The 18,595-nt window shown below is 44.3% G+C and overlaps 1 protein-coding gene across 1 annotated transcript in view; it reads right to left on the bottom strand.

The window, feature by feature from the left end:
- Nucleotides 1-15,916, bottom strand: part of LATS1 (large tumor suppressor kinase 1) — a 450,454-nt gene extending 434,538 nt beyond the window's left edge. Inside the window, exon 1 of the mRNA XM_044069329.1 lies at nt 15,340-15,916. Within this exon, the coding sequence (XP_043925264.1) occupies nt 15,340-15,892 (553 nt within the window). The 5' untranslated portion in view covers nt 15,893-15,916. The remainder of the gene's footprint in view (nt 1-15,339) is intronic.
- Between the last annotated feature and the right edge of the window lie 2,679 nt (nt 15,917-18,595).

The following is an 18,595-nucleotide window of genomic DNA, read 5'->3' as shown; positions in this document are numbered from 1 at the left end:
CCACAAACTTTGCAGCACGAAAAAGTACAGTTTTGTACCTACCATAAATGTAGATGTCCGAACTGGATAGCATCTGCAGTCATAACAACTGGGTTGTCCTGTCGTCAGGCAGCCCTTCAGTCGGCCGGATTCCAAAGTCCGGTCCGCTTCGCTGATGTCGCACTCCACCCGACGTCATCTCTGTTGGTCTTCGGGTATAAAAGCATCAGCCGACGCCATTTTCCTCAGTGTTTCTTGCCCCAGATGCCAGAAGCCCTCTTGCAGGCTAAAATTTGGATAGATGCCAATGTTTCCAAATAGATAGAGGTAAACACAACAATAAGCATGTATGTACATATATACAAACAAATACACCATAAAGACTTCCAACAGCTAGCTATTAGGAGGGTAAACACCCTAGGAGTACCACAGAGGGAAGGAGGGAGGTAATCCTGACTGCAGATGCTATCCAGTTCGGACATCTACATTTATGGTAGGTACAAAACTGTACTATGTCCTTCATGGATGCATCTGCAGTCATAACAACTGGGTAGAATACCATAGCCAACTAGGGGAGGAGGATAAAAGTAGATTATGGTGTGTTTAGGATCCCTTGCAGTACAGCAGTGGCAAACCCTGCTCGATCTGGAATATAGAGGCAAATTATAATGCTTGGCAAATGTATGCACGGAGGTCCAAGTAGCCTCAATAATGTCTTTGGTTGCCACTCGTAAGAAGGCTGTGGTAGTGGCTGCTGCCCTTGTAGAATGAGGTCTTATGTTCTGTGGAATTGGTTTTCCATGGAAGGAGTAACAGAATCGTATGCAATTTCCTATCCATTTGGAGATTGTCTGTTTGAAATAGGTTTTCCTGCCCTTCCTGTTGCATAGGCTACAAAAAGTTGGGCAGTCTTTCTGCTATTTTTGTTCTGTCCAAGTAGTAGCGTAGCTGTCTATGTACATCCAAGGTATGCAGTATTCTTTCCCCTCTGTTTTGTGGGTTGGGAAAGAAGGTAGGTAGGTGGATTGCCTGGTTTAAAGACACTCTGGATACCACCTTGGGCATAAATGTAGGATTAGTCCTCATGGACACTCTATCTTGGTGGAAGATTAGAAGGGTTGCACTGCCATTAAGGCCTGTAGTTCTGAAACCCTCCTTGCTGAAGTAATTGCCAGTAGGAAAGCAGTTTTCCATGACAGGTGTTGTAGGTCTGCTGTTGCTGCTGGTTCAAAGGGTGATAGTGTCAATTTTTCTAGCACAAAGTTCAAATCCCAAGCTGGTAATGGTGGTTTCCTTGGAGGTTTTACATTCTTGATTCCTCTGAGGAACTGCCTGAGCAAAGGGTGAAAAAACAGGTGGATCAAAGCTGTATTCTACTGAAATAGGTGATGTATGTATGTTGATGGAGGAGTAGGACAGGCCTGAATGAAGAAGTTCGCCAGATACTCCAGAATGTTAGGCATATCTATGTTTGACACATCTTTTCCTCTTTCTGTACTCCAAATGACAAACCTTTTCCATTTTCCAGCATAGTTCCTTCTTGTTGAAGGTCTGTGCTTCAAGAATAATGTCTTTTACTCTTTGGGAAAGTTCTGGATTAGCTGCTGCTATGTGATGTTCCATGCAGTTAGTTGCAACGCTTTTAGGTTTGGATGTATGATGCTGTAGTTGTTCTGAGTTAACATCAAAGGCATCAGGGTATTGGCCACATATTGTTCCGGAGACATGCTCCTCAGTAGTGGGTACCAGTGTTGTCTTGGCCAGTTCGGAGCTATCAGGATTATCCTTGGACGCTCTTCCTTGATTTTCAGTAGTACCTTGTGTATCAAAGGAAGAGGTGGGAATGCATATGCTGTTAGGCCTTTCCAGTTGAAGGAGAGCGAATCCACTTTCCATGCTAGTGGGTGGAATGTCCTTGTGCAGATATTTTTGAGCTGGTGATTGAGAGGTGATGCGAATAGGTCTATCTGTGGCATTCCCCATTTCTTTGAGATGGTCTTGAAGATGTCCGTGCAGCTTCCATTGGGCATCCAAGTGGTTCTGCTTAATGTCTGCTAGAGTATTGTCTTTCCCGGTACAAATATTGCCTGTAACTGGATGTTGTAGCTGAGTGCCAGGGTCCACAGCTCCAAGGTCATTCTGCATAGGGGTATGAATGAGTGCCTCCCTGTTTGTTGATGTACCACATGACTGTGGTGTTGTCTGTCCTTATCATCAACTGGCCCTCCTTGAGAAATGGTTTGAACTTTTGGATTGCCAGTTTTACTGCCAGCATTTCTTTTAGGTTGATGTGCAGGTGAAGTTGATCCTGTGTCCACAATCCTTGCACGCATTTGTCCAGCATGTGGGCCCCCATCCTAGGTCTGAAGCGCCTGTTGTGATGGTCTGGCTTGCTTGACATCTGCGAAAGGGTAGGCCTGGGTTTGACTGGCATGCCTGAGCCCACCATAGGAACTCCTGTTTTAAGCATGGAATTAGTGGGATTTCTGTTTCTAGACTGTGTCTGTGTTGGGACCATAAATTCTTTAGGTACCACTGTAGTTTTCTCATATGTAGTCTGGCAAATGGAACCAAGATTATGCATGATGCCATGAAGCCCAAGGCCTGCAGTACTTTTCTTGCTGTTAACTTGTTCAGTTTTGTTAGTGCCAAGAAGTAAAGAGGAAGTTCTTTTGTTTTTCTGTAGTCAGGAATGCCATTTGTTTTACTGTGTCCAATTCCGCACCAAGAATGTCCTTGTTTGGGATGGTATCAGCCTTGACTTTTGTAAATTGACTGTATCCCAGTGCTTGTAGCAAGTAAATGACCCTTTGTAAATCTGTTGTCAGCTTGCTTTTGTTGTCCCTTGTAGCAGGCAGTCGCCCAGGTATGGGTAAATTTGAATTCCCTGTAGTCTGCAATGGGGGATTAGTCGTGCCAGGCAGTTTGTGAATACTCTGGGCAGTAGATAAGCCAAAGGGCAATGCTGAGAATTGATAGTGCTCTGATCCTGCAAGAAATCTGAGGTATCTTCTGCAGATTGGTCGAATGGGGACGTGCAGGTATGCCTCCTTGAGATCTAGAGTTACCAGCCAAGACTCCTTGCCCAGCATGGGAAGAAGCTGCTGTAGGGTCAGCATTTTGAATTTTGGGACAATGATGTATGTATTTAAGGTGGACAGGGCGAGAATTGGTCTCCAACTTTTTCCTTTCTTGGAACTAGGAATAGTCTGGAATAGAACCCTTTCCTTGCTCTGCTGTTGGCACTCTTTCCACAGCTCTCATGTTTGCTAACTCCATTATCTGTAGAGCCTCTGTTTTTGATTTGGAGGTAGATTTGGCATTCCTCTTTGACTGGTAAAGTGTGGAAGTGAAACCGTAACCTTGATCTATGGTTTGTAAAATCCACTTGTCTTTTGTTATGCAGTGCCAGTTCCTTGAAAATAAGGTTAACTTTCCGCCTAGAGGAGCTGCTATTTGTTCCCTGGTAGGCGGATTTAGGGTTAAGTCACTGTGGTTGTGCTGATGTAGTGGCAGTGGCTGTGTCTGTGCCTCTGTTGTTACCTTGCCACTGTCGTCCTCTGTAGGCACATCCTCTGGATTGGTTTCTGCCTCTGGAACGCCTATGGCTGCGCCTTTGAAATTTTGTGGAGTCAGGAAAGGACCAATTTTTGGCAGGCCAGTTCCTGCTAAACCTTGGGGTTTGAACCTGCAAGAAATCTTTAACAGTTTGAACAGATTTTGCCTTTTCTTCCATTTTCTTCATAACCTGCTGGGCAGGTGTACCAAACAAACTTGCCTTGTCCATAGGAGCATCTAGCAGCTTAGCTTTAACATGATCCGCTAAAGCTTGTTCCTTTAGCCATGCATGCCTTCTTATCACTGTGCCTGTCATGGCTGATCTAAATGAAGCCTCCAGTGCATCATAGCCACATTTTAAGGAATGGTTGCTAACCTGTTGTATGTTATTTACCATCTCTAATACATATTTCTTATCAAGAGATTCATCAGTGGTTAGTTTTTAGTTAACTGATCAAGCATAAACTCTTGGTATTGTATCATGTGAAACTGACAGTTTAAAGCTCTAGCTGAGAGAGTAGCTGAAGTGTAGACCTTTTACCCCATCTGTCTAATGACCTTGCTTCCTTTCAGGAGGAGTAGGGTTTTAGCTATGGTCATGCTACTGCCTTGGGACCCTGGGATATAGTTTCTGGGTCTGCAAGTGGGGCCTTGTAAAGGTGGTGATGAGTATCTGGCACCCTGTAAAATCTGTCTGGTTTGGCAGGGGCTGGGGTAAAGAATCTGGAGCGGAGCAAACATCATTGAAAGCATCATCCACCACAGAGAGAACAGGAGGTATAGCTAAGGGCCTGTGCTGTGGGAGGTGCAGAAAGGTCCTAAGTCTTTTTCTGGAGTCTGAAAAATCCTGTTGCTGCCATTGGAACTGTTCTCGCATGGCATGCAAGGTTTCCCCAAAGGAGAATTCTTCTGGTGGGGAAGCAGCTGGAATGGATTCTTCAGCATCAGAATCTTCAAAATTGGAGAAGGGAGCCTCTGGCTGGTCAGTTATGTCTGATTCATCAGCAGATTCATCAGAGGACACTGGCTCAGGGGGCTCTGCCCTAGGTCTCTTCTCTAGGGGCTGAGAGGCCCTATCTGGGTGAGATTGAGATCCTCTGATTAAAGAAATTAAATCTTCTGCCAAAGTAAGCATTTGGGAACTAGAAGAGGGCCTGGATGTGGGGGGAATAACAGGCACTGTTTTAGTAGTCTTGGCTGCTTTAGCCCTGGCGAAGGCCTTAATGGACATGGCTGCTGGAGGCCTAGCAGCACCACGTGCTGGGGTAGAGACATCCAAGGGATGGTGTCTGATAAGTCAACCACCGTAGTGGGTAAAATTTCTGAGGTCGATTCAAGAGTTGTAGCAGGGGCCTCAGTTGTAGGAATAGGTTCAGCTGTACTTAGATCAGTTTTCTCGGTTTCGCCGAAACCGAGACACTCGCGTTTGCTTAACCATGGTTTCGCCGAAACCCGGGACCGCGAGTGTCGGTGTTTATCTTTGCGTTTTGGTAGATTGGGTAGTCGGAGGATCCGACGGCATAATGTACGCAAAATCAGAACCGAAAACTGCTCTGCAAACTCCGACCGACGCCTAAGCGCTCGTCGGTTGAAAGAAGCACAGGCGAACAGGCTGCTACGTGGGCTGGGCCTAAACAAGGCAGACAGTAAGAGTGGAAATCTTTATGAGGTATTTGTTTCCCACAGGTTAAACAATTGTTAACTTTTTCTGACATCGGCTGAGGCAAGAAAGAGTCCCCAACGGGGTACTTAGCTTTAGAAGTCTTCGAAGTAGTATTCGGTAGAAGTAATCTCTGGATCCGACCGACCGGCACTTGCGAACAGCTTCTGCTTCGGGCGCCAGGCGGCAAGAAAGACTGAGGAAAATGGCGTCGGCTGATGCTTTTATACCCGAAGACCAACAGAGATGACGTCGGGTGGAGTGCGACATCAGCCGAAGCCGGACCCGGACTTTGGAATCCGGCCGACTGAAGGGCTGCCTGACGACAGGACAACCCAGTTGTTATGACTGCAGATGCATCCATGAAGGACATCAATAAACACTAGGTCCTGAAGCAGAACCTCAGGAGAACGAGGCCCAAATGAGAAAATCTCTCAAACAAGAAAAGAACTGAACCTCTCTCATCCTGCAAAAGGCAATGACAAGAGCAAGGCATTTGGTGAATATCCTTGGGGAAGTAGAGAGCCTAAGGGCAAAGCAGAAAACTGAAAATACAAGGAAGAAACAGAGAAATGCAAACATTTCCTGAAAAGCAGATGGATAGGAATGTGAAGGAGGGCATCCTTGACGTCTTGGGATACCAGAAATACCTGGAGGGGGCAGGGGACAAAATATGAAGTGAAAACATTCAAAAAGAGGGGACCTTTAGAAAGGTGTTGAGCTGACAAAAGTCCAAAACTGATCTCCAGGTGCCCTCCTTCCTAGGAAAGTACAGTTTTGTACCTACCATAAATGTAGATGTCCGATAGGTATGCATCTGCAATCATAACATATGGGTTGTCCTGCCTCAGGCAGCCCTTCGGTCGGCTGGATTCCAAAGTCTGGGTCTGGCCTCGGCTGATGTCGCACCTTCCCCGACGTCAGAGCGTCTGGGGTATAAAAGCACCAGCAGACGCCATTTTCCTCAGTTTTTCTTGCCCCAGATGCCAGGTGCCCTCTAGGAAGGCTAAATTTGGATAAATGCAATAGAATTCCAAACATTTGCAAAATTATATATATATATATATATATATATATATATATATATATATATATATATATATATATATATACACACCACAAATGCACCATAATAGATTCCCCCAGCTAGCTAAAAGAGGGGTAAACCCCCTAGGAATACCACAGAGGGGTAGGAGGGAGGGTAAACCTGACTGCAGATGCATACCTATCGGACATCTACATTTATGGTAGGTACAAAACTGTACTATGTCCTTCAAGGATGCATCTGCAGTCATAACATATGGGTAGAATACCATAGCCAATCTGGGGGAGGAGGTACTAAGAAAAAGATGGTGTAGTTAAGATCCCCTGCAGGACTGCAGTAGCAAAGCCTGCTCTGGATCTGGAGTATAAAGGTAGATTGTAATGTTTGGTAAATGTATGCATGGAGCTCCAAGTAGCAGCTTCTAAAATGTCCTTGGTAGCCACCCCTCGTAGGAAGGCTGTAGTGGTGGCCGTGGCCCTTGTGGAATGAGGCCTGATGTTTGCAGGAACTGACTTTCCATGAAAGGAGTAACAAAATCGAATGCAATTTCCTATCCATTTTGAAATTGTCTGTTTGGAAATTGCTTTTCCTTGCACCCCAGCAGCATGCACTACAAATAGTTGCTCAGTTTTTCTGCTACTTTTAGTTCTGTCCAAGTAGTAGCATAGTTGTCTGTGTATATCCAGGGTGTGCAGACGTTTTCCCCCTCTATTCTGTGGATTTGGGAAGAACGTAGGCAAGTGAATAGCTTGGTTCAAGGACACCCTAGATACCACCTTTGGCATAAAAGTAGGGTTAGTTCTTAGTGTATCTTTGTCCTGATGGAAGATAAGAAATGGCTGTACTGCCATTAATGCTTGTAACTCAGATACTCTTCTTGCTGAAGTTATTGCCAGAAGGAATGCAGTTTTCCAAGACAGAAACTGAAGATCCGCTGTTGCTGCTGGTTCAAAGGGAGGAAGTGTTAGTTTCTCCAAGACAAAGTTGAGATCCCAAGCAGGTAAAGGGGGTTTTCTTGGAGGTTTGATATTTTTGATCCCTCTCAGAAATTGCTTGAGGAGAGGGTGTGAGAAGATAGGTGGATCCACATTGTATTCTGCTGAAATTGCTGAGGCATGAATCTTAATGGAAGAATAGGAAAGGCCATTGTGGAACAGTTCTGCTAAGTATTCCAGAATATGTGTCATGCTTGCCACTGTCACATCTAAGCCTTTTGATGTGTTCCAAATGAAAAATCTTTTCCATTTAGCTGAGTATGTCTTCCTTGTGGAAGGCCAGCGAGCTTCCATGATAATGTCCTTCACTCTCTGTGATAAAACATTTTGTTTTGGATTTAAGGGATTTTCCAGGCAGTTAGCTGCAATGTTTTTAAGTTGGGATGCATGATCTTGAAATTGTTCTGCATCAGAAGAGGCCATAGGGGAGAGGCCATGGTTTTGCCTGTGACATGCTCCTCAATAGTGGATACCAGTGTTGCCTTGGCCACTCTGGAGCTATCAGAATCACTCTTGGCTGTTCCTCCCTGATCTTCAGTAGAACCTTGTACATTAAAGGGAGAGGTGGGAAGGCATATACTTTTAGAGCTTTCCAGCTGAAAGAGAGAGAGTCCACCCTCCATGCTTGTGGGTGGTATGTCCTTGAGCAGAATGTCCTCAGTTGATGGTTGAGGGGGGAGGCTAACAGATCTATCTCCGGCGTTCCCCATGCCTTTGTTATGAGTTGGAAGATGTCTGGGTGCAGCATCCATTCGTGTGCATCCATGGTAGTTCTGCTTAAGCTGTCTGCCAGTGTATTTTCCTTTCCTGGCACGAACTGGGACTGCAGTTGGATATTGAGTTTCAGGCATAGCTCCCATAGATTCATAGCCAGCCGGCATAGAGGGTAGGAGTGTGCCTCCCTGCTTGTTTATGTACCACATGACCGTGGTGTTGTCTGTCCTTATTAACAGGTGGCCTTGATGGAGGAAGGGTTTGAAAGCCTCGATTGCATGCATCACTGCCAGCATTTCCTTTTGGTTTATGTGCATGTGTAGCTGTCCTTGAGACCATAGGCCTTGGATACATTTGCCCTCCATGTGTGCTCTCCATCCTCGGTCTGAAGCATCCGTGGTGATGGTTTGTTTTGTTTTTGGTTTGTTGAAAGGCAACCCTCTGTTGGACTGGCAGGCCTGAGCCCACCACAGGAATTCCTTTTGAAGGCAAGGAATGATTGGTATCAAAGTTTCCAAACTGTGACTGTGTTGAGACCATACACTCCTTAGATACCATTGTAATTTTCTCATATGCAGCCTGGCCTGTGGTATCAGAATTATGCAGGATGCCATGTAACCCAGGGCCTGCAGGATTTTCCTTGCAGTAAGCTGAGCTTGTCTTGTCAGATTCAAGAAGTAATCCGGAAGTTGTTTTTGTTTTTCCTCTGAGAAAGGCCATTTGGGTTGTTGTGTCTAGATCCGCACCCAGAAAGGTTATCCTTTGGGATGGAACCAGTCTTGATTTTTGGATGTTGACTGTGTATCCCAATGCCTGTAGTAGGTGGATGGCATAGGCCAAGTCTTTTATCAAATTTACCTTGTTGTCCGCTTGTATAAGGCAGTCGTCCAGATAAGGGTAGATTTGAATCCCCTGAAGTCTGCCGTGTGCAATTATTGATGCCAGGCATTTCATGAATACTCTGGGCACAGTAGATAAGCCAAAGGGCAATGCTGAGAATTGATAATGCTCTGATCCTGCAAGAAATCTGACGTGTCTTCTGCAGTTTGGTCGAATAGGGACGTGCAGGTATGCCTCCTTGAGATCTAGAGTCACCAGCCAAGACTCCTTACCCAACATGGGAAGAAGTTGCTGTAGGGTCAGCATCTTGAATTTTGGCACAATGAGGTAAGTATTCAGTGCAGACAATTCGAGAATAGGCCTCCATTGATTTTCTTTTCTTGGTACAAGGAATAGTCTGGAGTAAAATCCTTGGCCTTGCTCTGAAAGTGGTACCTTTTCTATAGCTTTCATTTGAAGCAAGTTGTTGATCTGCTTTAAAGCCTCTGCCCTCTGATTTGGTGGTAGGTTTGGCATTCCGTTTCTTTTTGGCAAAGTGTGGAAGTGGAACCTGTATCCTTTGTCTATTATTTGCAGTGTCCATGTGTCCCTTGTAATATAATGCCAATTTTTCATGAATAAAGCAAGCTTTCTGCCCAAGGGTGCTTCCAGTTGAGCCCTGGTGGGCGGAATCAGAGTAAAGTCATTGAGCCTGTCCTGGTGTAGTAGTAGTTGTTGCTGCTGTTGCACTACCTCTCTGGTTGGCAGGCTGCCACTGACAGCCTCTGTAAGAGCCCCTAGATTGGCCTCTGCCTCTGGGGCGTCTGTTCCTGCCTCTCTGGGCTCTGTCCGAGTCTGGAAAGGACCAATTCTTAGTAGGCCAGTTTCTGCTGAATCTCGGTGGTTGTACTTGTAGGAAATCCTTAACTGTTTGCACAGATTTTGCCTTTTCTTCATACTTTAAGACCTCCTGAGCAGAGGAGCCAAATAAATTTTGTTTCTCCATTGGAGCATCCAGGAGTTTAGCTTTAACATGGTCTGGCAAAGATTGTTCCTTCAGCCAGGCATGCCTACGAATAACTGCCCCAGTCATAGCTGACCTAAATGAAGCCTCCAATGCATCATAACCACACTTTAAGAAATGATTACCAACCTGCTGTGAGTTGTGTACCAAATCCTGAAGGGATTTACGGTCAAGGGGCTCAGGAGAAGAAAGCTTCTTGTTCAGTTCATCTAACAAATACTCTTGGTACTGTATCATATGAAATTGACAACTTAGTGCCCTGACGGAAAGAGTTGCAGAAGTATATACCTTCTTTCCCCATCTCTCTAAAGCTCTAGACTCTCTTTCAGAAGGTAGAGGATTTTTGGCAGTGGCAGCCGCAACCCCTTTAGGGCCCAGAGTAATAGTTTCTGGGTCTGCAGAATGGGCTTTATACAGATGAAAATGAGAATCCGGGACCCTGTAGTATCTATCAGGTTTGGCAGGGGACGGGGGGGGAGAGTATCAGGGGCTGTACTGACATCATTGTACACATCATCAATTACATTCAAAACAGGAGGTATAGCTAAGGGCCTATGCTGAGGCTAATGTAAAAAGGTCCTTAATCTTTTTCTAGAATCAGAGAAATCCTGACCTTGCCATTGAAAATGCTCTCTCATGGAGTGTAGAGTCTCACCAAAGGAAAACTCTTCAGGAGGGGAGGCCGAAGGGATAGATTCTTCTGTATCAGAATCCTCATAGGGTGAATAAGCCTCCTCCTGGTGGTCTGACAACTTAGAACCATCCGAGGACTCATCTGAAGAGTGTGGGTCAGAAGGCTCAGTCCTGGGCCTTTTGTCTGGTGGAGGGTGAGAGGCCCTGTCCGGATGAGGTTGTGAACCTCTAATTAAAGAAATAAGGTCCTCTGCAAGGCTGAGGATCTGAGAACTAGAGGAAGGCCTCTGGGATGTAGTCTTGGGAGGCAAAGCTTTAGAAAGTTTAGCAGCTTTAGCCCTAGAAAAAGCCTTATAGGACATGGAAGCAGGGGGCCTAGCTGCCCCACGTGCAGGAGTAGATATGTCCAAAGGTATGGTGTCGGACATATCCTGGGCACTGGTTTCGTAGGTAGCTCGGTAGCCGACTCAGCCGGGGCCTCCCAGGCCGCGGTGGTCGGTTGAGTGGATTCGGATGAAGGAATCTCAGAGGACTCTGTTTCGCCGAACCGAGACACTCGCGGTAGGCCTTATCGTGGTTTCAGCCGAAACCGCAGGCCGCGAGTGTCGGTCCTTGTCCTTCCGTTTTTTCACCAAATGCGATGTCGGAGTCTCAGACGGCATTTTATATGCAAAACTAGCCCCAAAGAAATCCTCTGCAAACTCCGACCGACGTCTAAGAGTTCGTCGGTTGAAGGAAGCACAGGCTGAACAGGACGATACGTCGTGGTCTGGGCCTAAGCAAGGAAGGCAGTAGGAATGGAAATCCTTATGAGGTATTTGTTTCCCACAAGTTAAACAATTATTTACTTTATCTGACATCGGCTGAGGCAAGAAAGGGTCCCCAACGGGGTACTTAGCTTTTTCTAAGTTTTCGGTAGCTGAAATCACTGCATCTGACCGACCGGCACTTGCGAACAGCTTCTGCTTCGGGCACCGCGCGGCAAGAAAGACAGAGGAAAATGGTGTCGGCTGATGCTTTTATACCCCAGACGCTCTGACGTCGGGGAAGGTGCGACATCAGCCGAGGCCAGACCCAGACTTTGGAATCCAGCCGACCAAAGGGCTGCCTGAGGCAGGACAACCCATATGTTATGACTGCAGATGCATCCTTGAAGGACACCTACAAGCATTCTTGAATACAAATCCTTCCCTTCCTGAGCAGGGGGCACAACCTGAATGCTGCCCTGGGTCAAAAGAACAAAGCACCTCTGGAAAGCCAGGAATCTGTTCCCGAGGAGTTTGAGGGATGCCAAGAAAAGGAAGGAGATATTTCTACACCATAAAGTACCCCTGACAGACTATGGACAGAACCCAGGAGTCTTGTGTGATCTTTAACCAAATGGGAAGGCCCAGAGAAAGACTAAGAGACAAGGCAACCTAACCAATGGAAAAAGGAGGCAATTGTCAGATGGAACGTGGTCTATTCTAAAAAGAAGGCTTCTGAGAAACAGGGGTTTGAACAGACCTACCCATCTAGCACCCTTTTTACACTTGGCTGGAGGGCGAGACTGTCTGCGAACAAAAGAAGATTTCATAGGTTCATACTAGGCTATCTGCCCTAGGGCATTTACAAGCCTAGCCAGAGTGTGTTTGGCTTTCGCCACCCATTTTAAAATGAATTTTGCTATGCCCTTTTTCGAGGTTAGTATACTGTGCATCTGTCTAACAGTGACACAGAAGTGATACCTGGAGTAAATCTACGATCTCCCATCCACTCATCAAGATTCCTCTTGAAGACAGTCAGTGAGGGACTCTGCCTAACCTGGACTGGGATTTTATTCCAGAGTGAAGGGAGCCTCTGGGTTATGAATCTGTCCCTCCAGCATGTCCTATTTATTTCAGTGAGGTTCAAGTCTCTCGAGCGCGTAGCTTGATGGGATTTAGATTTTCTGAGGTGCAGCATGTCCATTAATTCCGGGTTGGACATGGCTTTATACGTCAGGCACAGATTGCCTCTGAGCAGGCGGTATGCCACTGAGTAGAGCTGGAGTTTCTTTAACCGGGCAGCATATGGCATCTGTTTGAGCCCTTTGATCCTCTTGGTGAGGTACTTTTGGGGTCTTTCCAGTTACTGCAGGTGTCTGGTAAGGTACATCACAAAAGGGGCATTGTACTCAATTATGGGCCTGATGAGGGATGAGTAAAGAGGCACGATGACCTCCCCTGATCTAGATGTGAATCATTTCATGATTAGGTGGGCTATATAAAATGATTTTCTAACCACTTTGGCCACGTGGTTGTCGAATGAGAGATTGCTATTAACTTGGGTCCCCAGGTCCCTAATTACTTCTTCCGTACTTAATGGATTACCATCTATGTGGTAATTTGTGGGCACTTTGTTTTGCCAAGGGATGACTATACACTTTTTGGCGTTTAGCTTGAGGCCATGGCTCTGGCACCAGTTGTCTGTTTCTATGAGGCCCTTTTGTAGGATGCTTGTGTTGGCTGGAGAGTCGATTATGGCGCCCAGTTTGCAGTCATCTGCGAACTTGGTCAGCCACAGTCCTTCCGTGTTGGCCTGTACCTCCGAGAAATATATACCGAACAAGAGAGGTCCCAGGACTGAGCCTTGTGGGACGCCACTTGTAACTGGTTTGGAGTCTGACATGGTTCCAGCAATTCTAACAGTGTGGGTTCTGTCCTTGAGCCAGTCTGCAACCCATCTAGTGCCATAGGGGTTTATATTTAAGCTGGTGAGCTTATCTATAATGCCTGAGTGGGGTATTGTATCGAAGGCTTTTGCGAGGTCCAGGTAGGCTGTGTGGACCACCTTCCCCTCGTCAATGGCCTTGGTGACTGTTTCAAAGAAATCGACCAGGTTTAAGAGGCAGGATCTGCCCTTAAAGCCAAACTGGGTAGGATCCAGTGTCTGCAGGTCCCAAATATATTTATGAGGTCCATGATGATCCTTTCCATAGCTTTGCAGGCCAAGCTAGTCAGGCTTATGGGGCGATAGTTTCCAGGATCCATTGAGGCACCATCTTTGTGGAGAGGGACCACTGTTGCTGTATGCCACTCTTTGGGTACATATCCTGTAGTAAGGCTGAGACTGAACAGTAGTTTTATGTTTGGGTTTAGTTCTTCTTGGAGTTCATGCAGGACGCAGCCCGGTCCCACTGATGCTGTGTTTTTTTGCTTTGGAAAGGGCGGCTCTTACCTGAGCATCTGAGATGTCAGGGGGGCAGCACTCTGCTGGGATAGATATTTGCCCTTTCGATGGGGAAGGGGGGGGCTTTGCACTGAACCTGTCAGCTAGGATGTTGGCAATGTCTGTGGGTTTGGTGTATTTTTTGTCATTTTGGACTAATTCTGAGCATATCTGGGAATTCCCACCCAGGTTTCTAACATAACTAAAGAAAGCCTTGTGATTATCCTTAGTGTCATAGAAGGGTAATGATGCAAACTTAAGGACAAGAGAAACAAAAGTATGTTTCAGCTCCTGCAAGGCCTTGCCCTTATCCTGGAGGGATTTAAAACGTTCAGCAGCAGCAGAGCTAAAAAATACTTTTTATCTAGAGGAGCATATAATTTGGCCTTAATGCAATCAGGCAAAGGCTGAAGACAAAGCCAACAATGAACACCTCAGAAAAGAACCAATACAGCAGCCCTAGAAGGAAAATCAGCTGCATCAGGAATTTTCCCCAGAATCCAGATCCTCATCAGAACACTCTTGCTCCCTAGTTGTCTTAAGCGGAGTAGAATACCAGGGAGGAGCAGGCACAGAGGCCCCTTGAGGAGAGTTAAAGCCATTAAAGCATTAAACAACACCCGAGTAAAATTCTGCCATTTACATTGGGGATCTCTAACTGCAAGGGAAATATGTTTTTTGTTCCTTCTTCTGCGGGACGTTGCATGAACGACCTTAGGAGGGTCGGATCCTTGGCGACACTCCACCAGTGTAGTAGGAAACTTCTCTCAGTCCCTCAAATATAATCAGCTGAGGTTACCCCCTCAACATCTTGAGCAGACATCTGAAAAGCCACAGAGGACATGCAAGAAGTTGCATCCATGTTGGCCTCTGGTGGGGTTGTGGCAAAGTAATCCGAAACAACTGGATGATCCTCCAGACGTCTGCGAGCTTCAAGAAAGACATCAGAGGGAGGCCCGACAGCAGCCGTATTAGACCTGATTTTTTGGGGCTTTTTCTTGGCTGGAGGATGACCATCTGGACAGGAACACACTGCAATAGCATCTTGAGCAAACAATTTTAGATCTTCATTTTTCAGGTAAAAAGACAAGGATGTGAGGGGACTATGCAAGGTCTTAGGGACAAATGCTTGCAGACACAACACTGCATATGGTTGTGAGAAGCACCCAAACAGAATATACACTGTTCGTGACTATCTCTATGGGGAATCTGCCTCCCACCCTTTCTGGATGACATGTAAACGAACACTAAATTAAGAGAATATAAGAACGAACCCCAATGAGGCACTTACCTGAAAACAGCTTGGCTTCAACAAAGTATTAGTTTAAGTTTTTAATTTTTTTATATTTTTTTCCCTTAACAGATTTGTTTTTCAATTGAATTGTACAGGTTATAGGCACATTAAAGGTGGGAAAAGTTCTGAAATGATTTAAGGTGGGAAAAGTTCTGAAATGATTTATTGTGGTCTCATTTTTTTATATCACAAAAAACTAGCACTTTAACAGGGGTGTGTACACTTTTTATATTCACTGTATATTATGAGAGTGGAAGCAGAGAATATTATGCTTAATTAGAGGAAAGGAAGTTCAAGTGACTGGATCACCTGCTAGAAGACTGCCAGTAGCAAGCGAGTGTTAAAACTCTTACTGGAGACAAATTCTACTTTTACAGTTGCTATACACTGCTAAGAGCCTGACAAATGGTGACATGCTTTTTCTCTTACCACTCTGGTAGTATTTGGAATCATGAGTCCACCGAAAGCCAGTGCAGAGTCCAAAGTCAGTCAGTTTGATGTGACCATCACGATCAATTAAGATGTTATCTGGTTTAATATCTCTGTGGATGAAGCCCATTTTGTGAACACTTTCTACTGCACAAGTTAGCTCTCCAATGTAAAACTGAGCCAGGTCTTCTTGGAACACACCCATTCTGATGAGTAAGCTCATCATATCACCTCCTGGAATATAGTCCATCACAAAGTACAAGTTGTCTTTGTCCTGAAAAGAGTAATACAATCTAACTACCCACTCATTATCTGCTTCTGCAAGGATATCCCGCTCAGCTTTTACATGAGCTACCTGGTTTCGTAACAACACATCTTTTTTCCTCAGGGTTTTCATTGCGTACAGGGCATTGGTATCCACTTTTCTTGCTAGGCAAACTTCTCCAAATGCACCAATTCCCAATGTTTTTATTTTTACGAACATGGATTTGTCCATTTTTGCTCTTCTGAGACGGATGTAATTGGATTCCTTCTGGCACAGCATCTTTCTCATCTGATCTTGAGCTTCTTTTGATAGCCCAACCTGAAAAAAACAAAACAAAAAAAAATAAAAAAAAAAAAAAGGCTAATTAAAAAATAACCTAAAATTCAATAGATACATTTACAAGTAGGAAGCTGTTTATACTTGGAATATTCAACTTAGAAGCGCTTTTCAGCAATTAGAAAACCCAAAGTAATTAAGGACACCTTACAATCCTGGAGCAGCAAATGCAACAAATAACACAGCTGAAGCTAAGATCTTCTTAAAAGACCACTACTGTTGTAAATTGAAAATAAATATTTTTACCTTATCTTAACCTTCTATGCTATACTACTGTCTCTGCAGTTCTACATGTAATTGCTATATATTTTTTTATTTTTTCCTTAAACCCATATAAGTGCCCACCTCCACCAGTTTTTTTCCCCTGTTTGGGTGAAACTCTTTCCTAAAATACACAGTGTGCCTTCAAATGTTGAGACTATTGTGCACTACCACCTCATGGAATTTTTCTTTTTTCACATTTACTGAGAATGCTAACAGTAGCAACTATAACTCACTTTGATAATCTCTTAACAGTGTATGAAACTTCTCCTGTGGGATTCTCTGGTTTGTGTTTTGTCCAGTTTAAAAGATGCAGTAATAAGTGTTTTTTTTTCTGATACAAACTAGTGTTTAACTTGCGTTTATTGTACGGTAAAAATTAATTACAGGCAATTCATTTATGTTTCTATTTTTGTCAATGACAACATGTTTATAAAGAAATGTGAGGCACAGAAGACTACATAAACTTTTTTGCATGGTTAAAAAAACGAATCCCAAAAGCAGCAACAGATTTATAAACCAAGTAGGAGGGAAAGAGCAAAAAGCTAACAAACACCATGCTATAAATTCCTGCATACACTGTTGGAAACTCCTGGTGTTCTGGCTGCAATGTGATTCTCAAACAATCTGGAAATATATTGCTCATTGATAAGTATATTTTCTTGGCATTTTAACCTTTCAGAGTTCTGCATTATCTTAATTTTGCCTGACTGAATTATTTTATATATTTTCTGGCATTCTTTTCCGTTTCTCATCTGTCCTGAAACTGTTTTTTCCCCCTTCCCCCATCCTATTCTTGTGGTGGCGTTACAGTTGGTGGCTTTGCAGTTGCCCGCCCCTACTGTAAACTTGATCTGGGACACCCCTCCCAGTCTGGTGTTCACTTTACTTAATACAGAGAGAACATGTGAGAAGGCCAAGCCACTAAGGTTCTTCCTTGAATTTTTCTTCTGCTCCTTCCTCTTCTCTCTTCGCACTTTACTAAAAAAAATTACACTTTATTTTGCTTTTGCTCTTCTGAAAATTACTCAATTGTATTTATTCTGCTCCATTTATTACTGCTTGGTAGTAGCCTGATTAAATTGTAACTGTTACTCTAAGCCTTTTGGTTTAAGCACTTGGGCTCCAGACCAGTTGGTTTGTGGTCTGCACTGTTGCTTAGACAGGTAGTTGGGAATTGCTGATTGAAGGCTCAGTGTCTGTTATTCTAAAAGTGAATTAGTTCTGGTTAAAGCACTAGTGCTTCAGGGACAGTTATTTTCATTAAGAAGGTTTGTGGTCCGATCTCTTGTGGAAGGAGAGGCTAGATTCGGCCCTTCTGAGCTGGGAATTTCTGGTTAAAGGCTTATTGTGCCTGCTTATTTGAACTGTTTCTTTCTGAAATTGGTGCGACTTGGTTGCTGTAGCAAAGACTAGATTCAGGCATCCTGAATCTAGTTTTGTTTGTATAACTTGAGCACTAATCTGGGCCATCTCTTTTGGAGAAGGTTTCCCTGCACCCTAGTGGCAGGAGTGTGCAATTAGAACTTGTCTGATCGAAGACTGCTGGAATGGGGCTCAGTTTTTAGCTTTTTATTGGTTCATTTGTTTAAATAAGTTTGCTCATTTGCTACTGTTATATTTAAAATATATATATATATATATATATATATATATATATATATATACACACACACATATATATATATATATATATATATATATATATATACATACATACACACTTTATGCGTCACAGTTTAGCTAGGGTTAAAGGATTTCCGGCGCCCCATAAAGTCTGCGCCTCAAATTTTCCCTTGAACTAGCCAGTTTTTTAGTTTTAACACAAAAATCTGTTTCTTTGAGCTCAGCACTTGTTCAGAACTCGTTGTAAGCATTAAATAAGCGACAAATTACTACAGTACTCAACTTTCCTCACTTGTCCAGAGGAAAACAGTTTTTAGTAATTAATAAATAAGCACCTATCCAGGCATGTCTAAGGGTCAGCTCCCGGTGTTTTCTCCCGTCTACCTGATGAATCTGAGCATCTTGGGGCAATGCAGTAATTGCCTCATACACAGAAAACCCTCTTCTACCACCCAGCACTACAACCTGTGAGAGATGCACTTATATAGCCAAACTGGAAGCAAAGCTCGCTTCACCCAAGACTGGACTAGACAATCAAAAGGAGAAGGCAAACACCTGCACCACACCACACTCAACACATAGTCCCTCAAAATCTACACCACCAAAACACACACATAGAAACACAAAACCCACACCTACATTCACAGAGGTGCTCAATAAAATTCCGCTCAAGCAACAGAGACCTCCAAAGCAGAAACGCAAGCCACCTCCACCCCCCAACACAACCCAAATGACACACAGCCCACAAACTCAGTGTGCCACTCAACC

This window comes from Protopterus annectens, chromosome 1.part0 (genome assembly GCF_019279795.1).
Source record: "Protopterus annectens isolate FY-2018-M chromosome 1.part0, PAN1.0, whole genome shotgun sequence".
Taxonomy (NCBI): Eukaryota; Metazoa; Chordata; order Ceratodontiformes; family Protopteridae; genus Protopterus; species Protopterus annectens.
The sequence above is the reverse complement of the archived record's forward strand: the minus strand, read 5'-3'. Positions and strand labels throughout refer to the sequence as shown.